Here is a 21,424-nt window from a genome sequence, read left to right as displayed (position 1 = left end):
GCAAAACAAGGAGAACAAATGAATCAATAACAAAAAGCTTCCAGTTCTTGTGTTTGCTAAGATATATTTAAAAACATGAGGGCGTCTTATGAAATCTTGGAAGTGAGAGGGAAAACAACCCCTTGTGGACAGTCTTCTCTCCTCTGTGATCAAGAGCAACAGAATAAAATCCAGGAATGAAAGACTCTTGAAAATGTGTTTATGGGATTTAATCTATATAAGTAACTGAATTCAACTTTTTTAATCACTGAATTTGAGTGCTCTTGATATAGAATTTGTGTATTTGTGTGTGTTTTTGTAGCCTTAAGCAATGCGTATGATTAAATCAAAGAAAAAATGTGGAGAATTTCTTTCGTTCATTTGGCTTTTCAAACAGGCAATGGAACAAATTACAAACTGCAATTTCAAATGTGGTCAGATACTCAAGTAAGATACCAGGAAAGATCAGAAAGAGACAATTCTTTGCAGATTTCTTTGCAGTACCAAATTCTGCTTGGAATAACAAATTAGGATTGATGGTAAAAATGTTTAAAAGTTCTGTTAGAGCAAATAGAGAATAATCAAAGTATTAGAAAAGGGGCACAAGGAAACAATTAATATATACAGGCCCCAAAGAATAAATGCATAAATCGAATTGGTTAATATTTTATAATCTGATTCCATCCGGATGTGTCATATACGATTCACAAAATTCTCAGACAGCATGTCTATCACCTGGAGGGAAATAGTTTTGAATATGAGTGTCAATGATGGTGGATAGTCTCTGCCAGTAACATTCAAAATAATTTTTTCAGTAACATTTTTAAAATGTATGCAGGTCTGTTGATTTGATAATTTTTATATTGCTTCTTTTTGAGGCTCCATTAAATTATCATCACAGAATAGACCTCTTGAGTCTGAAAATAGGCCAGCTTAAAATCGGTCGAACAGCCACACATTAATTATATAAAAGTTGGAATGAGTTGTCTTTGTTAAAGTGTTTGCTAAGAGAATTAGGGAGGAGAGATCAAGGGTGTTCAGAGTTATCTTTTTTATACAGTTAAAAACATGTGTCCATTCCAGTATTGTTTATATTTATCCACTGTTACTAAGGCATTTTTTTCCACCTAGATTGATTCAGAATAAAAAGTAGGAAACAGAATTGAGATGGATGCCAACAGCTCAGGGGAGGAAGCCAACCCATTTATATCTGCAATAGTTAATTAAAATAAGTCATTTTTTGAACCTGTAGTTTTGTACCACCTTTTATTGAATGTTAAGTAGCTGTAAATAAAAGACAGTATAGTACTGAAACAGGTTATTTCTCTGTTATTGTGGCTGTCCATTACATTATTCAGTTGCAGAGTCTGATGGGATTTTATGAAATATTAAATTGCCTAAGTCTGCTGCATTGATTAAATAATTACTACATTAGGGTAGAGCAGATGAAATATCCTTGAAATAAATTACAAGCAAGTTGTTATTCCATATTTATTTAGTTACATGTCTAGCTTTGTTCTTGATATGATAACATTTTTAATGAATACAACTTTTGCCTTCTAGAACTTTTCCCTGCAATAAATGATTAGAAATAATATAATAGCCTTAGCAATCCTACTGGGTAGGTATGTACAGGCCACAATCAATTTTATAGTAATTTGACATAACAATTTAATTGAAAAGTAAAAGTAAAAATATTTGAAATGGAACATTCTACTTATTATGAAGTAATTTACTTCTTATATACTTATCCAGTTTAAAACAAGTTTATAACAAATCTTTGTTTAAGGAATACATTAAATATTATCTCTAATGGAACATCTAATTCCTCATTTAGATAGTAAGAAGCTTAAATAAAAAGTTCTCTTTCCCAGTTTGATCTCCTGATTAACCCTGCTGGAAAACAAATAATATAGAAACTTGTTTAAACAGTATTTTTAAAAAAGAGCTAGAGACTAGTGGACAAAATGTAATTTGGGAGTTGTCTGAACTATTTTTATCGTGTTCTGTTCTTTTCTCAAACTTTCCATTTGCCTAAAATAGTTCAGCAACCCCAAACATTTAACAGAGCAAATTATTGTCTGCAGCTGGAGTTCTGCATCTTTTAATCTTTCCAAGTTGAAATTTGATTGCCTCTTATTAGAAATACATCAAGTAGTACATACCTCATTGGTAGAAAATTGGCAGGAAGGAAAAATTTATTTAAACTGATGAAAAAAAGTTTAAGCAAAGTTTATGTAATAGTTGTGCATGATGGATGGATGTATATTTTATGATTAAATTAAAGATTTTGCTTCAGGAAGCTCAATTGTAAACTTATTAAATAATGCTGCAAAAGTGTATTTGTTTTTGTTTACATAATGGCTTGCTTGTGATTCCTCTTATTTCTTTTTAGAAAGAAACAACATTTGTAGACTACTGGATGGAAGGCTTGATAAACTACTGATTACCCAATCCCTTTTTAAACATCCTAGAACTGTTTGGGGAAAAAATATCCAAAATTTGATAGTTCACTAAAGATAAATTGATTTTTCATAGTGAATAAAAGGATATGATATAATAAGCTTCTTAAAAAACAAATGAAGGAATAAACAAATGAACAACATTCCTTGCATGCAAAAACACTTCTGGAAATTTGTATTCTGTCCACTTGAGTGATGCCATTGACTCCATCAAAGCTTAATTAATAAAATAATGCCAAAAAAAGATTGCGTGGTCATGATTGTTGAAAGATTGCCCACGCCTTCCCTAACCTTACAATTTCAGTGCCTTTGAAAGCCATGTAAAGCTTTTGCTAATATGTTCAGGTATTAGTGTTTTGTTTTATAAAAGATATATAAGTAATAAACACAGATATATATTCATGTATTCTTACACTGCATATATATAATACTAATGCAAATGAAATAATACACTTTTTAAACCAAAATGTTTGTAGTTCTGACCTTTGGCTGCCCTAAGGTGTGTCAAAAAAATACTGGCCCAGTGTGGTTATTTTACAGAGCAACCTAGAGATTTCATTCTAAAATGCTATATTTGTTGTAGCTAAATGATTTAGGTATAAATTTGTAGAGGTATTGTTTTATGCTGTGGAAATTCTTTGCAGAATATGCATATAAAAATATTGGAATCAATGTCCAATCATATTGATTTGAAGTAATACATGGACTTTGTTCTGATCCAGAAATTAGTCTCTATTTAATTTTTGAAAAGTGAGGCGCAAAATATAGAACTGCCATCGAAAATAGTAATTTTCATAGAAGTTTCTAATTTAACAAAAATATTTTGTGAAATTTTTTTACAAGAAATGACTCTTTTAAAACTAATTGCATTTTAAAAGATTATCAGGAGTTATTAATTGAGGAAGTACTTTGATACTGGCAGAACAATTTTTCTTATACCATTTTCCAGTGAGTCTCTCTACCTCAACTTTGTGGGGAAACCTAAGACTAACATTCTAGTAAAATAATAGGTTGTGGTTTAAAATGTACATTTTCTTTGTAATTATAGGAATGACTTGCCTCTAATGCAGTTCTGAAATGATGGGATGGTCTTTCAGTTTTGAGGCACCACTCTTCCCAATTGCATCTACCAGTCTCATTGGTCCAGTAGGAAGTGTGGGGTCCGAAGAGAGGGTTTTTCCCAATCACCTGCAGATCAGCATGGTCTTGATTCTGTCAACCTTTCACAAAGCTTGAAAGACATTGTTCTATCTCTGGGCATGACGATCTGGGAGGTATCTGAAGCCGGCTCTTACTGATTTCTGTTGTGGCTTATGTGCATACTGTTGTCTTTTTATTGTTCTATGTTTTATGCTGTTTTTAATTATTGTTAGGTACCCAGTTTCATGAATTTGAGATGGGTGGTCATACACACACACACACACACAAATTGATTGCTGTGAATGCAGTATGTATGCAACACTCTAGGCTCAGACTCACAACCCACATCCCTGGAGCGAGAGTGAGAGAGGGAGTGGAAAAAAGTCAGGGTCAGCATATTCCCGGTAGCCTTTGATGAATTTTGGAAACTTGAAGAAGTTGAAGAAGACCAGGAAACTGAAACAGAATAAGCCAGGGATTTGCTTTAGATTTTTTTTTAATTTCTGATTTTGATATAGTAACTTTACTTTAGCTTTAATTCTCTTTATATCATTAATTTCATCATCCATTGTTTCATTGTTTGAATAATGTTTTCTTTAAAATCTTTTTTAAAGTTCAGTAATTTGAACTTTTCCCGATCTCTTGTTTCTGGATTCTTAGAACTTAACTGAAACAAAAATGAGGGCTCTTTACATTGCCATGGCATAACAAAACTGAATTTTGTAAATTTTGAAAACAGATGCTGAAAGAGAATGAAAGTGAACACTAAATTTAAGGTTTTGCAATTTTATCAGCAGGTGGCATTTCCCTGGCTCCCCTTACTTGGGCAGAAAAAGATAAGCAGAGTCAGGCACTTGGATAGGAGCTCTTCAAGGAATATTTTAGCTACAGGATAGAACAGTATGTTGATAAAATGTCACAGAAGAAAATGATATCAATCTTCATCTGTATTGCTGCCAAAAAAATTACAACATGGAGCTTGACTTGAAGGAAATTTTATCTTTACTTGGAATGAAACTCCCTATATTTCTAAGAATTGTGTATGCTTGCAAGTCCTTAGGGCAAACCAGTTTTTTTAAATATTTTATGGTGTGTCCAGAAAGATAATGTATAATGATAAAGTGAAACATCATACTGTTTAATAGAATTGATTGAATCTTAAGGAAACAGTATTGCCTTGTCAGTCATCCTGTCAGAAAATTCAAGATTCCTTCTCCTTTGAATGGCAGTCCTATCAAGCCTATGGCCACTTTCATGTTCAGGAATTGTTTGATAATAAGCTGCTTGCCTTATCCAGTAATGGATTAAATATTGACAGATGGTTAACTAGAATATACATATGCTTCCAGCAGTTTTTTCATATATTGGCTTCAGTATACAAATGCCAAAAGGCAAACTTGGAAGAATCCTGTTGCTATAGTCACAAGGTGAATGAGACCAGATGTGGTGGGGAGATATGGAAAATGTCTGAATTTCCTCGACTCTCATAAAACAAACCAATTTGCTTCAGTTTGGAGCGCTTTCCATCTTTATTTGGCTTTTCTGGCAAGACCAGGCAAGTTTGAACTAAAGACAGGCCTTTTACCTGTTCTTTCCCTCCAGGGAATTTAAAATAACAATAAGATGGCTGATCTCAGCTGACATGTTGTACCGTGTTGAAAATATTTACCCTGCAGGAGACTGTGGAACAGAGAACATACATTCTGAGAAGCTGAGTTGTCTTGGATGGAACAGTGGATAGTAATAGGTTAAGATGGTCATTTTTGGCCATCAGTACTGTAGCATTCTCAGGGAATTGGGTCTGTAGATTTTTGTTGCAATTATGAACAAAAAGATAACCTTTCATACATCCTGTTTTAATATGATTATTCTCACTCTTTCCAGTAGCTAGGTTTTATTGTTTGCAGCTGACCGGTGTGTGTACTTTTGTTACACTACAGCTAAAGTAAATGGTATCACCATCTTAGACTGCAAATGGCATTTTAAAAATATATACCTATTCAGATATTTAAAATATTATTATTATTATTATTATTATTATTATTATTATTATTATTATTATTATTATTATTATTATTATTATTATTATTATTATTATTATATAATTTATGACAGCCAATATGTTTTTATTTGTTTAAGGCTGACAAATCTTTGGATTTAAAACATCTTGTGTCATTTCTCTCAACTCATTTTTAAAGACAATAAAATTTGCTGCCTGATTGAATCATGGTGCATTTAATAACTGTGCCTTTTTTCAGCTGAATTATGCATAAAAATAAATGCAAAATGGGCAGCAATTTATTGCCATTTGATAAAGTTGTAACTACTACTTTAAGTGAAAAGGAATATAGGCAAGTTAAAAGATGAGTAAGTTTATCAATGCCTAGAGGGTGCAGCCATCTTTTCCCACTTCCCAAGCAGAATAGTTTTCTTTTTAAATTGTCTATTTCTGAAATATGCTATCTAGTATGTCCCTTTAAACATTTGCTTGATACCATAAGTTCTTGTAAACAGTTTATTGCCTCTTGTCCACAGCTGATACAACCCTCTGACTGGTAACCTATGTGAGTTAAAAAAATAGAATGTGTTTCAGTGCAGAATAAAGGGGGATCCTAACAGTGCTATTATCTTTCAATGGGGACCAACTGTTAGCCCTTCATAATGGGAAATCTGTAACATAAATATTGGCATCTGCTTCTATCTTCATTAATATGTACCTGTTGATCAGTATATGGGCAACATGCTTAATGAGAAATGACAATGGGATGTCCTTCGGGAGTCCTTCGGGAGAAGGGCGGTATAGAAATTGAATAAAATAAATAAATAAAATAAATGTAAATCTCTTGAGGTGGTATAAATTAGTTATTTTGCATTGAAATAAAAGTGAATTGTTTCCCTGCTAATACTTCCACAGTTAGTATATTTTGTGTTCATGTCTTTCCCATTTTGTTTCCAAAATATCTGAAAGATAACATGCCCCGTGACTATTGGCAGTATTTCCCAAGGATGATAGAAATTGTAGTCCAAAAGATGATATGCTGGTAAAAACTAACCTGTTAGTTTGAATATTAAGCAGGCTTTGCCTTCATTTTGCATCTTCTAACATCAGAGCCCGTGTGTAACAAGAAATATTATTATGGTTGGCAGCACAATCAGCCAGATATTTAGACTGGATTAGGCATTTTTATTCACTTATCAGTCCTCGTCAAGCACCTGAAATAAACCAATATTATTATTTAATAATATTAAGCTATTGTCACAGGATGTAAACTGTTCCAAGTAAAGCTGCCTTTTGCAATTGATTGATGGTGTTTTTGTCAGTGGTGATATGATGTCCAAGAGGTGCTTCAGATGTTTCAGGATTGTACCCAAGGTGCCTATCACTGTTGATACGGTCTTTGCTTTCTTTTGCCACAGTTGTTCTGCTTGTATTTGCCATTTTTTGTATTTTGTGATTTTGTCCAGTTCTTTCTCTTCTCCAGGTTCTGACAGTCCAGATTGTTTTGGCTTTCAGGGGTATTAAGGGGTATTAAGTGGCAGATGCTTGTCTGTTTGAATTCTATACTCCAGGCTGCTTTAGCTTCTTCATATTCTGTTGCTTTCTCTATTGTGTAGTTCCACCAGTTCACATTTACAGGCAGATGCAGTGGTAAAATGCAAATTTTTTTGCTACCAGTTCTGTGGACATGGCTTGGGGGGGGGGGAGTCATGTGACTGGGCGGGTGTGGCCAAACTTTTTTTTTTACTTTATAAAGCATTTTTTACTACCTATTCACCTGAACCGGTAGTAAAAGTAAAAAAAAGATTCCAACGATCACACGGCACAGTTGTGATCGTCGGAACCTTATTTTTTATTTTTTAAAGCATTTTTATATTATCACTATTGGTTTGCCCAAATCAGAGCGAACCGGTAGCATTTCACCCCTGGGCAGATGGTACTGCTGCTAAGCAAGACGTTTGTTAAGTGACTTTTGCTCCATTTTATGACCTTTCTTTCCACAGTTGTTAAGTGAATCACTGCAAGTGAATCACTTGTTAAATTAGTGACATGGCAGTTAATCGAATCTGTCCATGTCCTCGGAGCCACAGGGTCAAATTCATCCCAGACAATATCACCAAGACCGCCCTCAGCCGTCCCGTCCGAATCGCCACAATTTTGGTCCAGACCGTCCTTAAGCTGAACGATTTTATCGTATAGATAACCGTTAAACTCCTCAGCACGTCCCTGCAACGGGTCATCCCGCTCCCCCTGGTGAAGGAGGGAGCGGGGCACCCCAAACAGGGCAGCTGGGCGGGTATCTGCCGGCGCAATGAGGGGGGGGGCGGAGCAACGCCTCGCTTCCCTCAGTGCCACTAGGTAGGTCCTAGTATAGGATCTAACTAGTGTCCGATCAGCCTCTGAACGGCTGGACCTCCAAGAACTCTCTAGGCGTCTTCTCCGGCGTTTCATCCCCCTCAGCTCCTCGGAGAACCAAGGAGCCGGTTGGGATCTGCGCCGGGTCAGAGGCCGCAGAGGCACGACACGGTCTAAAGCCCCAGCCGCAGCCCGTTCCCAGGCTGCGGCTAGTTCCTCTGCCGTGCCGTGAGCCAGATCCTCAGGGAATGGCCCAAGCTCCGTCCGAAACCTCTCTGGGTCCATCAGGCGCCTGGGACGGTACCAACGTAGTGGTTCCGCCTCCCGCGGTGTTGGGTAGCGGTCAGAAAGTCCAGGCGAAGGAGGGTGATCTGACCATGACAAAGGTTCTGTGACTATATCTCTCAAGTCCAGATCCTTCAACCACTGACCAGAGATGAAAATCAGGTCCAGTGTGCCTCCCCCGATGTGAGTAGGGCCATCAACTACTTGAGTCAGGTCCAGGGCTGTCATGGAGGCCATGAACTCCCGAGCTACTGTCGATGACGAGCCAGCAGATGGCAAGTTAAAGTCCCCCATGACTAAAAGTCTGGGGGTCTCCACTGCCACCCGGCAAGCACCTCCAGAAGCTCGGGCAGGCGGCTGTCACGCAGCAAGGAGCCAGGTACGCCACCAGCAAGCCCATCTGACATCTATGACCCCACCTCACAAAGAGGATTCACACCCGGCAATCTGAGGTACAGTGGCCTCCTTCGGCTCTAGACTCTCTTTAATAACAACCGCCACCCCCCCACCCCTACCCTGGGCCCTCGGCTGATGGAATGCACGGAAACCCGGTGGGCACATCTCAACCAGGGGGACACCCCCTTCAGTGCCCAACCAGGTCTCCGTAACGCCTATAATATCCGTGGCACCCCCCTGAATCAGGTCATGTATTAGGGGGGCCTTATTGGCCACGGACCGTGCGTTGCATAACATCAGACGAAGGCCCAGGCTCTGAGGATCTTGACCATCCGGGGAACGGGAGAAGTCAGGGGGATCGGGGCACGCGATCGCCTGTATACATCGAACGCGTGACCCCCTAAACCGATGCGATCCCCCCCTTCCGCCATATCTGCCCCTCCCACTTACCGTGCAAATGGACTCACCCTCATACAAAGGAACACACTCCCCCCCCTTAACCTCCGAACCCATTTGATAGTCGCCACGAGCATGCGCTGGAACTGGTTTCCCCCCCGACGGGCTGCCCCCATCACCCGCCCTATCCCTCCCCCCCTTAAAATTCCCCTTAAAATCCCTCCCCTTAAAATTCCCCGATAAAAAAAGACTAAAAAAGTTCATTAAAAATCCCCTAAGCCTCCCTGATTTCGCATGCCCTCTCTCGGGGTTCCAAAACCCGTCCTCAAGATGTGCCTCGATAATGTGGAGGCCAGACCTCGAGAGAGGGAGTCTCGCAGGGCAAGAAGGTCCGCGTTGAAAATCTTCGCATGAATAAATAAAGTACAAAACGGTCAGTAGTCCATCCAGGCCGGTCAAAATGTCAAGGTGTTATTGTAGCGCAGTTATTATAGCAAGGTTAGGCTCTCTGGCTGGCGAGATGAACCGTGGACTTCCAGGGCTCCATGGGGCCGTTATTCTGCCCTCTAACCTGAACGGTCCCACTTGCCCCAGGTACAGATGACTAGCCATTCTCCATCAAGTCAGTCAGTTGGTGTTAAAGTCAGTCAATATGGGCCTTGATGTCAGGGACTCCATACCCAGTTGCTCCGGGCCTGCTCCAGGCCTGATCTTGAACAGTCCTAGGCCGAGCTGCCGAGGATCTAAAAGAGGGTCAGCCACACCTCCGAGTCCTCCTCCGAGGGGCGAAACCCTCCAGATGGCAACATCTGACCCTCCGCCACTATCACTCAGCGGTCGGTCTTCTCGTCTCTCCTCCTCTCTGGTATTGATGGAAAAAGCCATTCTCAGGCATTGATCGAAAACCCTCGGTCCCTGGGAATGGGGGGGCCATCCGCCGCCGCCGCCATCGCCGCCGGTACCCGGAAGCCAAGCGCGGCCGCCTTGGCCATCACCCCCGCCAGAGGCCCAGCAAGGCCCCAACAGAAGTCCGAAGGATGAGCCGAGGAAAACGCCAGGCTCCAAGGGAGAGAAGTCCGGCCAAGTCCCATCCAGCGCCGTTGGAAAAAAGGCCCCTAACCCCTGGGGGAGGGGGCCGCCGCCACCGCCGCCACCGCCGCCAGACCCAAAGGCCCGCAGCGCCGGCCACGGCCACGGCCACCGCCCCAAGGAAGGTGGGGAGACGCTGAGGGAACTGCCGGGCCGCCGAGGAGGCCACCGAAGCTACCGAAAGGCCGCCACAGGACCGCAAAGCCGCCATTGGGCCGTCACTGGGCCGCCGATCTTCCCGCAGGCCCAGGCAGGCCGCAGCGAAAAACGCCGGGGCTGAACCGACACACAAGACGCCAGGGCAGGGTCGCCGGAGCAGAGCTGCTGAGTCCGGGCAGAGCCGCCACCGAATAGCGTCAAAGGAGCCACCAGGGGAGCCGCCAGGCCGCCGGGCCCACCGCCAAACAACCACCGCCCCAGGAGACGCTGAGGGAAAAACCGCCGAGCCTACCGCCGAGCCTGTCAGCTGTTCCGAGGCTCGCGGCTCGGCGGGCCTCAGTCCAAACGCCTCCTCTGATGTTCCGCCGGAAGGGTCTGGGACCGGAGGGCTAAAAAAGACCCCCCTCTCGGTCCCAGACCCCCTGGAAAGGCCGCGGACCGCACCGCGAAGATCGTCACCGCGCCATCTTGACGCATGCGCAGAAGGTGAACAATTCAGAAGTGAATTGTTTCCCTGCTAATACTTCCACAGTTAGTATATTTTGTGTTCATGTCTTTCCCATTTTGTTTCCAAAATATCTGAAAGATAACATGCCCCGTTAATCCAGACTATTGGCAGTATTTCCCAAGGATGATAGAAATTGTAGTCCAAAAGATGATATGCTGGTAAAAACTAACCTGTTAGTTTGAATATTAAGCAGGCTTTGCCTTCATTTTGCATCTTCTAACATCAGAGCCCGTGTGTAACAAGAAATATTATTATGGTTGGCAGCACAATCAGCCAGATATTTAGACTGGATTAGGCATTTTTATTCACTTATCAGTCCTCGCTACACCTGAAATAAACCAATATTATTATTTAATAATATTAAGCTATTGTCACAGGATGTAAACTGTTCCAAGTAAAGCTGCCTTTTGCAATTGATTGATGGTGTTTTTGTCAGTGGTGATATGATGTCCAAGAGGTGCTTCAGATGTTTCAGGATTGTACCCAAGGTGCCTATCACTGTTGATACTGTCTTTGCTTTCTTTTGCCACAGTTGTTCTGCTTGTATTTGCCATTTTTTGTATTTTGTGATTTTGTCCAGTTCTTTCTCTTCTCCAGGTTCTGACAGTCCAGATTGTTTTGGCTTTCAGGGGTATTAAGGGGTATTAAATGGCAGATGCTTGTCTGTTTGAATTCTATACTCCAGGCCGCTTTAGCTTCTTCATATTCTGTTGCTTTCTCTATTGTGTAGTTCCACCAGTTCACATTTACAGGCAGATGCAGTGGTAAAATGCAAATTTTTTTGCTACCAGTTCTGTGGACATGGCTGGGGGGGGGGAAAGTCATGTGACTGGGCGGGTGTGGCCAAACTTTTTTTTTTACTTTATAAAGCATTTTTTACTACCTATTCACCTGAACCGGTAGTAAAAGTAAAAAAAAGATTCCAACGATCACATGGCACAGTTGTGATCGTCGGAACCTTATTTTTTATTTTTTAAAGCATTTTTATACTATCACTATTGGTTTGTCCAAATCAGAGCGAACCGGTAGCATTTCACCCCTGGGCAGATGGTACTGCTGCTAAGCAAGACGTTTGTTAAGTGACTTTTGCTCCATTTTATGACCTTTCTTTCCACAGTTGTTAAGTGAATCACTGCAAGTGAATCACTTGTTAAATTAGTGACATGGCAGTTAATCGAATCTGGCTTCTCCATTGACTTTGCTTATCAGGTCACAAAAGATAATCACATGACCCTGGGACACTGCAACTGTCAAGAAAGAATATGAATTTTCATCACATGACCATAGGGATTCGTAAGTGTGGAAAACAGTCTTAAGGCACTTTTTTTAATGCCATTGTAACTTTGAATGGTCACTAAATGAGCTGTTTTACGTTGAGGATTATCTATATTTACACACTGTATGTGCTACTCTTGTCTTAGATAACTGTGTTAACTAAGTGAAATTCAGTATGAGAAAGGATGGAAGAAGGCAGGTTAAAATATGCAAGCCTTTTGCAATGCTAAATATATTTTCCTGAATTGCAATCACTGTTTGAAAGTTTGGCATTCGTGTAGTTTTATTTTTTATGTTAGTGGGAATGCTTAAAATATTACAAGAGGACTAATGTAATGCCACTGTTGTTGGTCAGTATAATTAGCAAGATGAGAAAGTAATAAGGACTAGCCATTTTAGCTAAAAATCACATTAGGATGCATGTAAAAAACAGCTTGCCTGAAAACAGAAAGAACTCATTAGATCCTTTACCAATGATATACTAGTTTTCTACTTACAGAGACTGCTTTTGCGGAAGAACATTCCAAAATTGTATCTGTTACTTGCATTTTGAAGTATGTGACACTAGAGCTACATAAGTTTAATTAAAATGATTAGATTTAAGCATAGTGGCTGCGGGAAAAAATCTTTATTTGACTAATTTAATTTAAAACATCTGTATCCTGTATTTTTACTGTGCTATTCCCCCTTTGTTTTCACAGGAAGGTTGTGTTGATCATTGTGTGTTCCCTTATACTCCCACTTATTGTTAGCATTTGCTTGCAATGTTCCCTGGCAGTGGCAGTGGCCTCTACATCCTGAAATTGTTCCCACCCCCACACCCCACCCCCACAAAAAAAATCTTGACTCTTTGTGACTTTTATTGAAAAGTGATCCAGGAGTCTTTAATTCAATATACTTTGTTCCAGAAATACATTTGGAATCATTCTTAGACTTACCATTAGTTCAATGTCATGCCTGGTGCAGAAAACCCTTTTTCATACTGAGAAGGCTAGATTATGAAGTAACATTGTGGCACTTGGCCTCTTTTCACAAGCTTGCCAGGCTTCCCATCCGATCAGGCACCAATGTAGCTATTGCCTTTTAAGGGAAAGCATTGCTGTGAGAATATGAAATAAAACCTTTTCCTTGGCATGGAAAGAACACTCTTCCTTCCTTCTTTTCCTAAATAAACTACCAGTGAGTTTAAAAAAAAAAAGTGTTTTGCTTTTCTTTGTATTACCTTCTTTTGTGAGGGCGATTTCACTGGGCCCACAATTAGCTCATGTCTAGAAAAGATAAGTTGAAAAATGATTTCTGACTTTATACAGCTCAACAAAGGAATTTGCCTCCTTCAGGAGCATTTACTGGCTGTACAATATTAAAAATATTTTAGATATTTTCCCTGAAGAGAAAATCCTAATGGCACACTCATCTCTATCACTGGGAAACTTTGGTATAAAACTGGCCTACCAAAAAAAACCATGCACTTTTGCTTCTGGTAGCAATAGCATTTTCTTCTGCCAAAATACCCAATAGGAAAACTTAGTGAATACATGCTTGTACATGCAGTGGAATGTTTCTGGAATTTTTAGAAAACCAGTTTTGTTTTTTAACAGCAAGACTTAGATAACCAGTTTCTGTCTGGGAGACTGAAGGAAATGAAAAGCAAGTGCAAGAATGACTAATATGTAAATATGGGTGGAAACCATTATTTTTTTCATTGTTGCTTGCCTAATTAGAATAATAAAGTGCCGGCAAAAATTAAAGAGCTGATGCATTTAAATGTATCTTTAAATTTATCTTTGACTTGAAAGGCAAACAGCATTTTCAAAGGAAACAGAGGTGCTGACAATTATACTGAAGGAACTTTTTTCCCAACCAATGTGTTTACCAAACATTTATTCTGCTGTAGCTTTTTATTCAATACAGGTAGTCCTCAATTTACAACAGTTCATTTAGTGACCATTCAAAGTTACAATGGCACTGAAAAAAGTGACTTATGACTATTTCTCACACTTAACTATAAAGCTAATTATAAAGAGGCTGATTTCTAATCAAACAAATATTACTATAAGGCAGCATCCCCGTGGTCACGTGATCAAAATTCAGAGACTTGGCAACTGGTTCAGTGCCCAGGATGAACCAATTACCTCTTGTGACCTTCTGATACAAAAAGTCAATTGGTGAAGCCAGATTCACTTAACAATCATGTTACTAATTTAACAACTGCAGTGATTCACTTAACAACTGTGGCAAGAAAAGTCGTAAAATGGGGCAAAATTTACTTAACAAATTTAGCAATATAAATTTTGGGCTCAATTGTGGTCGTAAGTCGAGGACTACCTGTACATTACCCAGTTCAAATTCTTTTGAGCAAGGTTTTTTTTTTAAAAAAAGGATCTGTATGCCTTCAAGTGTTTTGATATTGAAATATTTCAACAAAAAGATCTTTAAAATGCTTACCTACAATCTTCAGTAATTTTACTGCTTTCAGAAGCATACAACTTTCCAAGCCAAAGAGTTTTGGCTTTTAAGTGGTATGCTGAAGACTGCACTCCAAAAATGGGGGAGATCAGGTAAGTGAAGAGGTGGTGCCAAGATAATACTAAACCTGATTGAATATTTAAATTAAATGTAATAAATGCAGATAATATGACTATTTCCTCTTCTTTTGTTTTTTACTTTTTGTCACAATAAAAACTACAACTTGGCCAGAACTTGGAGAAGGATTTAAAGTGGTGGTAGATGACTATGGGTTATTATATGGAATGTTTACAACTATTAACTTAATATTTTGTCTCATACCATTATTGTAAGAAAAAATGGTTTCATTTTGTGTAAGAAAAAATGGTTTCATTTATTCAGTCATTTCTGACTCTTCATGACCTGATGAAGATCAGTTCACCAGGATTGTTTGCCAGTGACTGCTTCTTGTAAACTCATGGACGTGATATCATTGATAGTACCAGGAGATCATATCTTTTCTGCAGTCTTTTCTTAATTGCCTTTGACATTTTCAAATATCAGGGTCTTCTTCAATGACTCTTGTTTCCTTTATGTCCAAAACATTTTTATGTTTTACCAGATGTTTTACTTTCATTTCACTGAGTCCTTCTGTTTTGGGTAGAAAGGGAAGCTTTTACTTTTGCTTTTTTTTTTACTTTAAGGATGTGGGGAATAAAGGAAAATCTAGCCAGGTGGTGTGAAAAACAGAATGAACAGTTGATGAAGGCTTTAGGAAATTGTGTATGTACCTTAGGAATGGAATGTATTGTGTACATTATTAGAAGGGGGAAGAGATCAAGTTTGCTATGGAAGCAGAGAAGCTGCTGGCCTTGGAACTAGAGATACAGGTTGAGGGTGTATGCTCTACATTTTCAACATGTATATTAATAAACTACCCAAATATGTTGCTATAGCTCTCTAACTGCGAGCTTGCTTAAGAGCTTCAAAGAAAATATTGCTAGTAGTGGTATGGAGCTTGGTTGTTTGCTTGAAGAAGTTTCACTACCTCATTAGGCAATATCATGGGGCACTGGTATAGTAATGAAGCATCTGCCAACAAACAGTCAAGCTTAGAAAGCATCAAGGACTCCACAGTTCAGTCCTGAGCTATGTATATTCCCTTATATTGGAATATATTGATAGGTTGAAAAATTGCTACTGATGCTTCTCACAGAAATTAGTTTCAATATTTAATAATCTTTCATATTATCAAACATCTGCCTATCCCAGGTCCTTGAGAAGGACTCATTGGATGGACAAAAAAGAGCCAAATCCAGTCTAACAAATGTGTTAGATTCTCTCTTGCTTGCCCTCTAGCCAAGCAAATTCTCTCTTGCTTGCCCTCTAGCCAAGCCACTCTGTTGTATCTCTTTTAGTCTCTGTCCCATATTCCTTCTCCATTTGTCCCTCCTGGAGCGTTCCCACTTTGAGATAGTGCAAGCATTTTCTCCAATGACTTCCACACTACCATAGATCAAATATACTGATAGATGTGTTTTCCCCATTTTTTTCACAGAACAACAATTGCTCAATAGGAAAGACAAAGCTAGTATGAATTTGCACAATTATTTGGTTGAAAAGAGCTCTGTTTCTATATGCATTGTAACCCCTCATTTAATTTAATTAACTCCAAGATCATTCCATAATCATGGAAAGTGTTTTGGGTTTTTTTGGAGATTGTTTGAAGTGATAGTACTGATAAGTGGAGATAATTAACACTTTAGATCAGTTTATTGCCAGTCAAATATTTAAACCATTTCCATTATTGCAAAAGAAATTTAGATTGCTTAACATTGTGAAATGGCAGTGGAATTACATTAAAATATTTCTTGATTTCACAAGTTGGTCTAGAGGCAGTAGCAGCTAAACTCTAAATTATTGTCTATATTGGAATTTCTGTTTCTGTATAAACACTTAGAGAGTATTGCTATAGGTCAATCTTAGTTAAAATCTCATTTTAACAAATTGATTTCTAATCTTAAAAGATTATGAAGTATATTTCTTTTGATGTTACGTCTAGTTCAACAAGAATTTTTTTAATTTTTTTCATTATTTATTGTACTTTCAGAGTATATATGAGAAAGATTGGCACTATGCCAAAAATGTGAAATGGGTGAAGGGACACCTACTCATATGATATTACTTTGTCCCACTATTGCCACATTTTGCTTCAATATCCATAATCGGATACTGGAAAAATCAGTAATACTCTTGAATTATATAGTATATTAACAATTTGGATTGTATCAGGTGTTATGGCTTTAGCAAGCATTGAGAATATAATAATCTGCAGTGTTAACAAAGAGAGTGTAACAAATTTGGATTTTCAGTAAGTGTTTGATTTATGTATTAATTGGCTTTTAATTAATATAATGGACCAAGGGATAGTTTTATTCTATATGGTCAAGGTTTAATATTACGTCTAAACTAGGAACAAAAAGATTTTTCATATGTAATGTATCTTTCTTCCTTTGTTTCATCCATCCATCCATCCATCCATCCATCCATCCATCATAAAACAGTAAAAAGACTTGATGAAAACAAAGCAAAAGGAAGTGATAGAACTATTAAGTGTCAGTCAGGATACTTCAACAGCCATGTTTTTTAAAAAAACTATTAGAAGGTCAAATATATCACTGAAGAAGGCAGAATTGTCAGAGGTGCAGTTGGGACTGGGATTTCAAGGTATTATCTCATTTTCTGCCGAAATGGCAAGAAATAATCCTTTTGTTTCTTAGCGGTTTACCACTGAAAATCAACAGTAAGATTTTTGAAACCATATAAAAAGAGTTTAAATGTAGCCTGAGGACTGCAAGTTTCCTCTCCTCTTTGATGAATATACCTTAACAAACAAACAAACATGAAACCTAAGCTGTAATAGTGAAGTGATTAGGTATATATCTAGGTAATTATAAAGCATTATGAATATGATAAGATGTATGTTAATTATCTTACTGCTAACATTTCTCCAGATATATCTAAGCTGACATTTTCACAATACTTCATGTGTGTTTGTAATAAATTAAACAGGGTGATTTGTAAAGCTTTGGTATAAATCATTAAAGGTAAAACTGTTGAAGGTGGCATGTCACAATGTTCTCCATGTCGGGGGAAACGGCCATCAGGCGTGGGTTTCCCAGCATTCATCCACATCTGTTAATAGCTATTCTGAAAAGCATCCCCCCCCCACAATTCTCATGTGATTTTTGGAGACTGTAGTGGCCTTGTTCAAATAGGGTATGCTCTTGCACAGCCTCTGGAACCTCTCGAAATTGTTTTGAGAACATGGCATGCTTTTGCATGGTGTTTGGAAGCTACAGAAGCCATGGAAGAACATTCACTGGAGCTGCTTTAAGAATTATGGTCTTGTGAGATCGGGAGCTGGCTTGGGTTGGCAGCACAGCCTGTCAACAGACAGAGAACACTGCCTGAAGACAAGTGGCACATGGCAGATCCTGGGGAACATACGCATCAGCAAACTGTATTTAAAAAAATAAAATGTTTATAGAAATAATTGTTTCTCTTTTGTTGGGTGGAGTAGAGCCTATAACACACAAGCAGAGTCAAGTTAGGCATTTTCCAAATCTCCCTGAATGTAACAAAGCCATCATTGTCAGCTTGTCATCCAAGACTTCAGTAAGTCTAATCTTAATAATAAAAAAACCTACATTCTCAGCCAGTTTTTTTCCATAAATACTACCATGCCATTCCACATCACAAGGTTTTTACTTTTATTTTGTGTAACAGTTAATTAAACAAGAAAATCATCTGAAAATCCCCAGATCATGTTTTGAAATTTGCTAGAATCAATCAGAAAGACATGATATGTTCTTGTGACAGCAGTAATATTCATTATTAAACTTTCATTTCTGTCTATGGTTGACAAATTGACAAGCAACGTTTTGTATCAACCATTTTTTCTTCAGAAGTGAAAGTTTATGTAGGAAACAAAGCTCAGTTCTGTATATGATTCTCTCTTGAAGATAACCATTTGGAGTTCTGAGGAAAATTACCTTTGTCCATGTTTTCTTACTTTATTTTAATTTTGAATTTAATTCCTAAATATTTTGACCCCTCCAAAGCACAAAATCCACAAATGGAGTGTCATCAGAATGTTATGCCTCTATGCATCATATTTAATACTTTGTGATGTGGAGCTAGTTGTCTTATAGAAACCAGCCAAAAGTGACTACAGTAGTATTTGAACATTATGCTAAGTTATTGTTATAATAGTTTATTGAATACTTCACAGTAAGATAAACTATGTAAGAAAAAAATCATAGTGGTTGGGTTCTTATGACGTGTTAAGCAAAACCAGCCAAATCACATTATGATTTAATTATTATGTGTGTATAAATATATTGAATTATGTAACTGGGGAACATTGTTACATGCCATCTAGAATTTCTAGCATCTTATGTTCTGTGTTGTAGCTTATTAAATTTGTTAAATTTTCATCAATAGTTTGATGGTAGAACTTCCGGGTGGCTCCGCTTCGTTAATGGCGGGCGATCTCAGTCCGCCAGTTCTGTGTGATTCTGTAGAGCTGTTTAGACAGCGTTAATCTGCTGTCAACAGCTCGTAAATCTCTGCCCTCGGGCAAAGAGGGGGAGATGAGCATTTGGGCTGAAGTAGAGCCCCCAAGGAAAGCCCCAGAATGATTTCTGGTGGTTTGTTGGGAACGCTCCTTCTATAGCCCAAAAAAAAGCTCCAGAATCCAGAACGCTTCTGCAAATGCAGAACAAAACGCAGCGTCCATCTCCGTGACTGAAAAGTATTATTGATAGATTGCCAACACGGAAAGAGCCAAAAACAGGAGGGCTGGCATTTGATTGTAAGATGATTTTAACTCCCTGACAGAGAAGGTATTTGTATTCAAGAGTGGAGATGATGAAAGATGGCGTTTTGTGTCTTGAAAGTGAAAGCTAAGATAAGTGAAAGCTAAGGAAATGCTGATTACAATTGCTGGCGTGGAACCTTTAAGAAGAATATAACAAGATATTTTTTTTTAAATGGAATTCTTTTTTTTTTAAATCTCTTCTTTTTTTATTATCTTTTTCTTCTTGGTATTATTTAGTTTAAAAATGGCTTTTAAGCAAAGAGATTTAACCTCTTTATCTAAAATATTGGAAATTTCTTCACTTCAGGTACGGAAATTGAGAGAGGATATTAAAGAAAGTCTAAGGAATTTTTTACAGGAGCTTATGGAGGCTCATCTTTCAGAAATAGATCAAAAATTTAATGAAATGGAGAAAGAAATACTGGATTTTAAAGATTTGGTGGAAGAGCAGAGGAGGGAGATGAAAAAATTAAAGGAATCAATTACCCCATTATTGTTATCTAGCACACAGACAGAAGAAAGACTGGATGAATTTAATCAAATTAATTTAGATTTGCAAAGGAAAATAGATGAAGTTCAAATTAATCTGAATTTAGAAAATAAAATAGATGATATTCAGGTTAAGGTTGATAAGGCAGATGAAGAAAGGGTTATATTACAATATAAATTAATGGAATATGCTATAAGGGTGAGAGGATTAAAAGAGTGTAAGGAAGAAAATTTGAAAGAGATTTTTATTCAGGCCTTTGCTCAGATAGAGGGAGTGGAACCAGAAGATTTTGAAGTTAATATTGAAAAAATTTATCGTGTTAATTCTTGGTGGGCAAGGCAGAAGTGTTTACCGAGAGATGTGGTTATTTATTTTACAAATAAGAAGATTAGGTATGGAATTTTGCAAGCATTTTATAAAAATAAATTTCAAATATTAGGACAAGATATAATAATGATGAAGGAAATTCCTCCTAAAATGTTAAGAAAGAGAAAAGAATTTGCCTTTTTAGTGGATGAGTTTAAGAAACATCAGATATATTTTAGATGGGAGGTTCCAGCTGGTTTAACAGTGAATTATAAAGGAAGAAAGTATTTTCTCAATACAATTTGTAAAGCATGAGATTTTTACACTAATGTATTAAAGATTGGGAATTCTTTTGGAAAATGTGTAAGACAGAAGAAGGGGAGGGAGAATGTTTAACTCTATTATATATGATTATGGTTAATTTTTGTAAATGATTTATTTTGGATATAAATGTGTAATTTTAGGGGTACTATTTGATATATTTGAGGTATAAAGGAATAGGAAGATGGAATATTGTTTAACTTTGGAGGATAGATAGTAAAATTTAGGAATTTGGATTAAATATTATATTTAAGAGATGGATGTAATGTTGTTATATGGCTAATTAGAATGTAATTGTTATAATAGATATATTTTGGATAAGTTATAGGTGTAATTTTAATAATGTTATTTGATATAAGTAAGGTAAAGTGAAGATTTTAATTATTACAATTGATATATTGGATATTTGTAATATTATTTGTTGTATATAAATGTTAAAGATGTGAAAAGATGGACTATTGTTTACCCTTGAAGGTTGGACAGAAAAATTAAAGAAATTAAGTTGGAAATATGAACTATTCTTGAGAGACTGCTTAAGGAAGAAAGACATTTTAGAAGAACCCTTGGTGAATATTGGAAGATGGAACGTTGTTTTGATATTGGAAGGTTGGATATTAAAAACTATGTACTTTATTCAAGAACAAACACTAACTCAATCGGAAATTTCTGAGAACTCTAGGAGTGGAATGGTCTGATATATAATGGATTGGAAGAAAAGTATCTTCTTTGTCTCTGGAAGGGGAGTGGAGGTTTTAAGGAGTGATTATGGATTATGATTTGTGCTATATTTTAATTTTTGTTGTTAGTTTTATACACTGTATTCGGTTCTCGGAAGTCCCGGGGGGTGGGGGGAGGAAGGGGAAGGGAGGGGGAGGGGGGATGAGGGTAGAAAATGGATTGATAGTTAATGTACAAAGATGATTGAAGATGTATAATT

The 21,424-nt window shown here is 37.8% G+C and overlaps 1 protein-coding gene across 6 annotated transcripts in view; it reads left to right on the top strand.

The window, feature by feature from the left end:
- Nucleotides 1–21,424, top strand: part of MOB2 (MOB kinase activator 2) — a 139,886-nt gene that overhangs the window by 97,403 nt on the left and 21,059 nt on the right. The window contains exon 1 of one of the 6 annotated variants that reach the window (XM_058157671.1): nt 20,964–21,093. The exons of the other annotated variants lie outside the window; for them this stretch is intronic. Within the exon in view, the coding sequence (XP_058013654.1) occupies nt 21,068–21,093 (26 nt within the window). The 5' untranslated portion in view covers nt 20,964–21,067. Of the gene's footprint in view, nt 1–20,963; nt 21,094–21,424 lie in introns of those variants that run through there. 6 annotated transcript variants of the gene reach the window in all.

The sequence above is a fragment of the Ahaetulla prasina genome, chromosome 1 (assembly GCF_028640845.1).
Source record: "Ahaetulla prasina isolate Xishuangbanna chromosome 1, ASM2864084v1, whole genome shotgun sequence".
Lineage (NCBI taxonomy): Eukaryota > Metazoa > Chordata > Lepidosauria > Squamata > Colubridae > Ahaetulla > Ahaetulla prasina.
The sequence above is the reverse complement of the archived record's forward strand: the minus strand, read 5'-3'. Positions and strand labels throughout refer to the sequence as shown.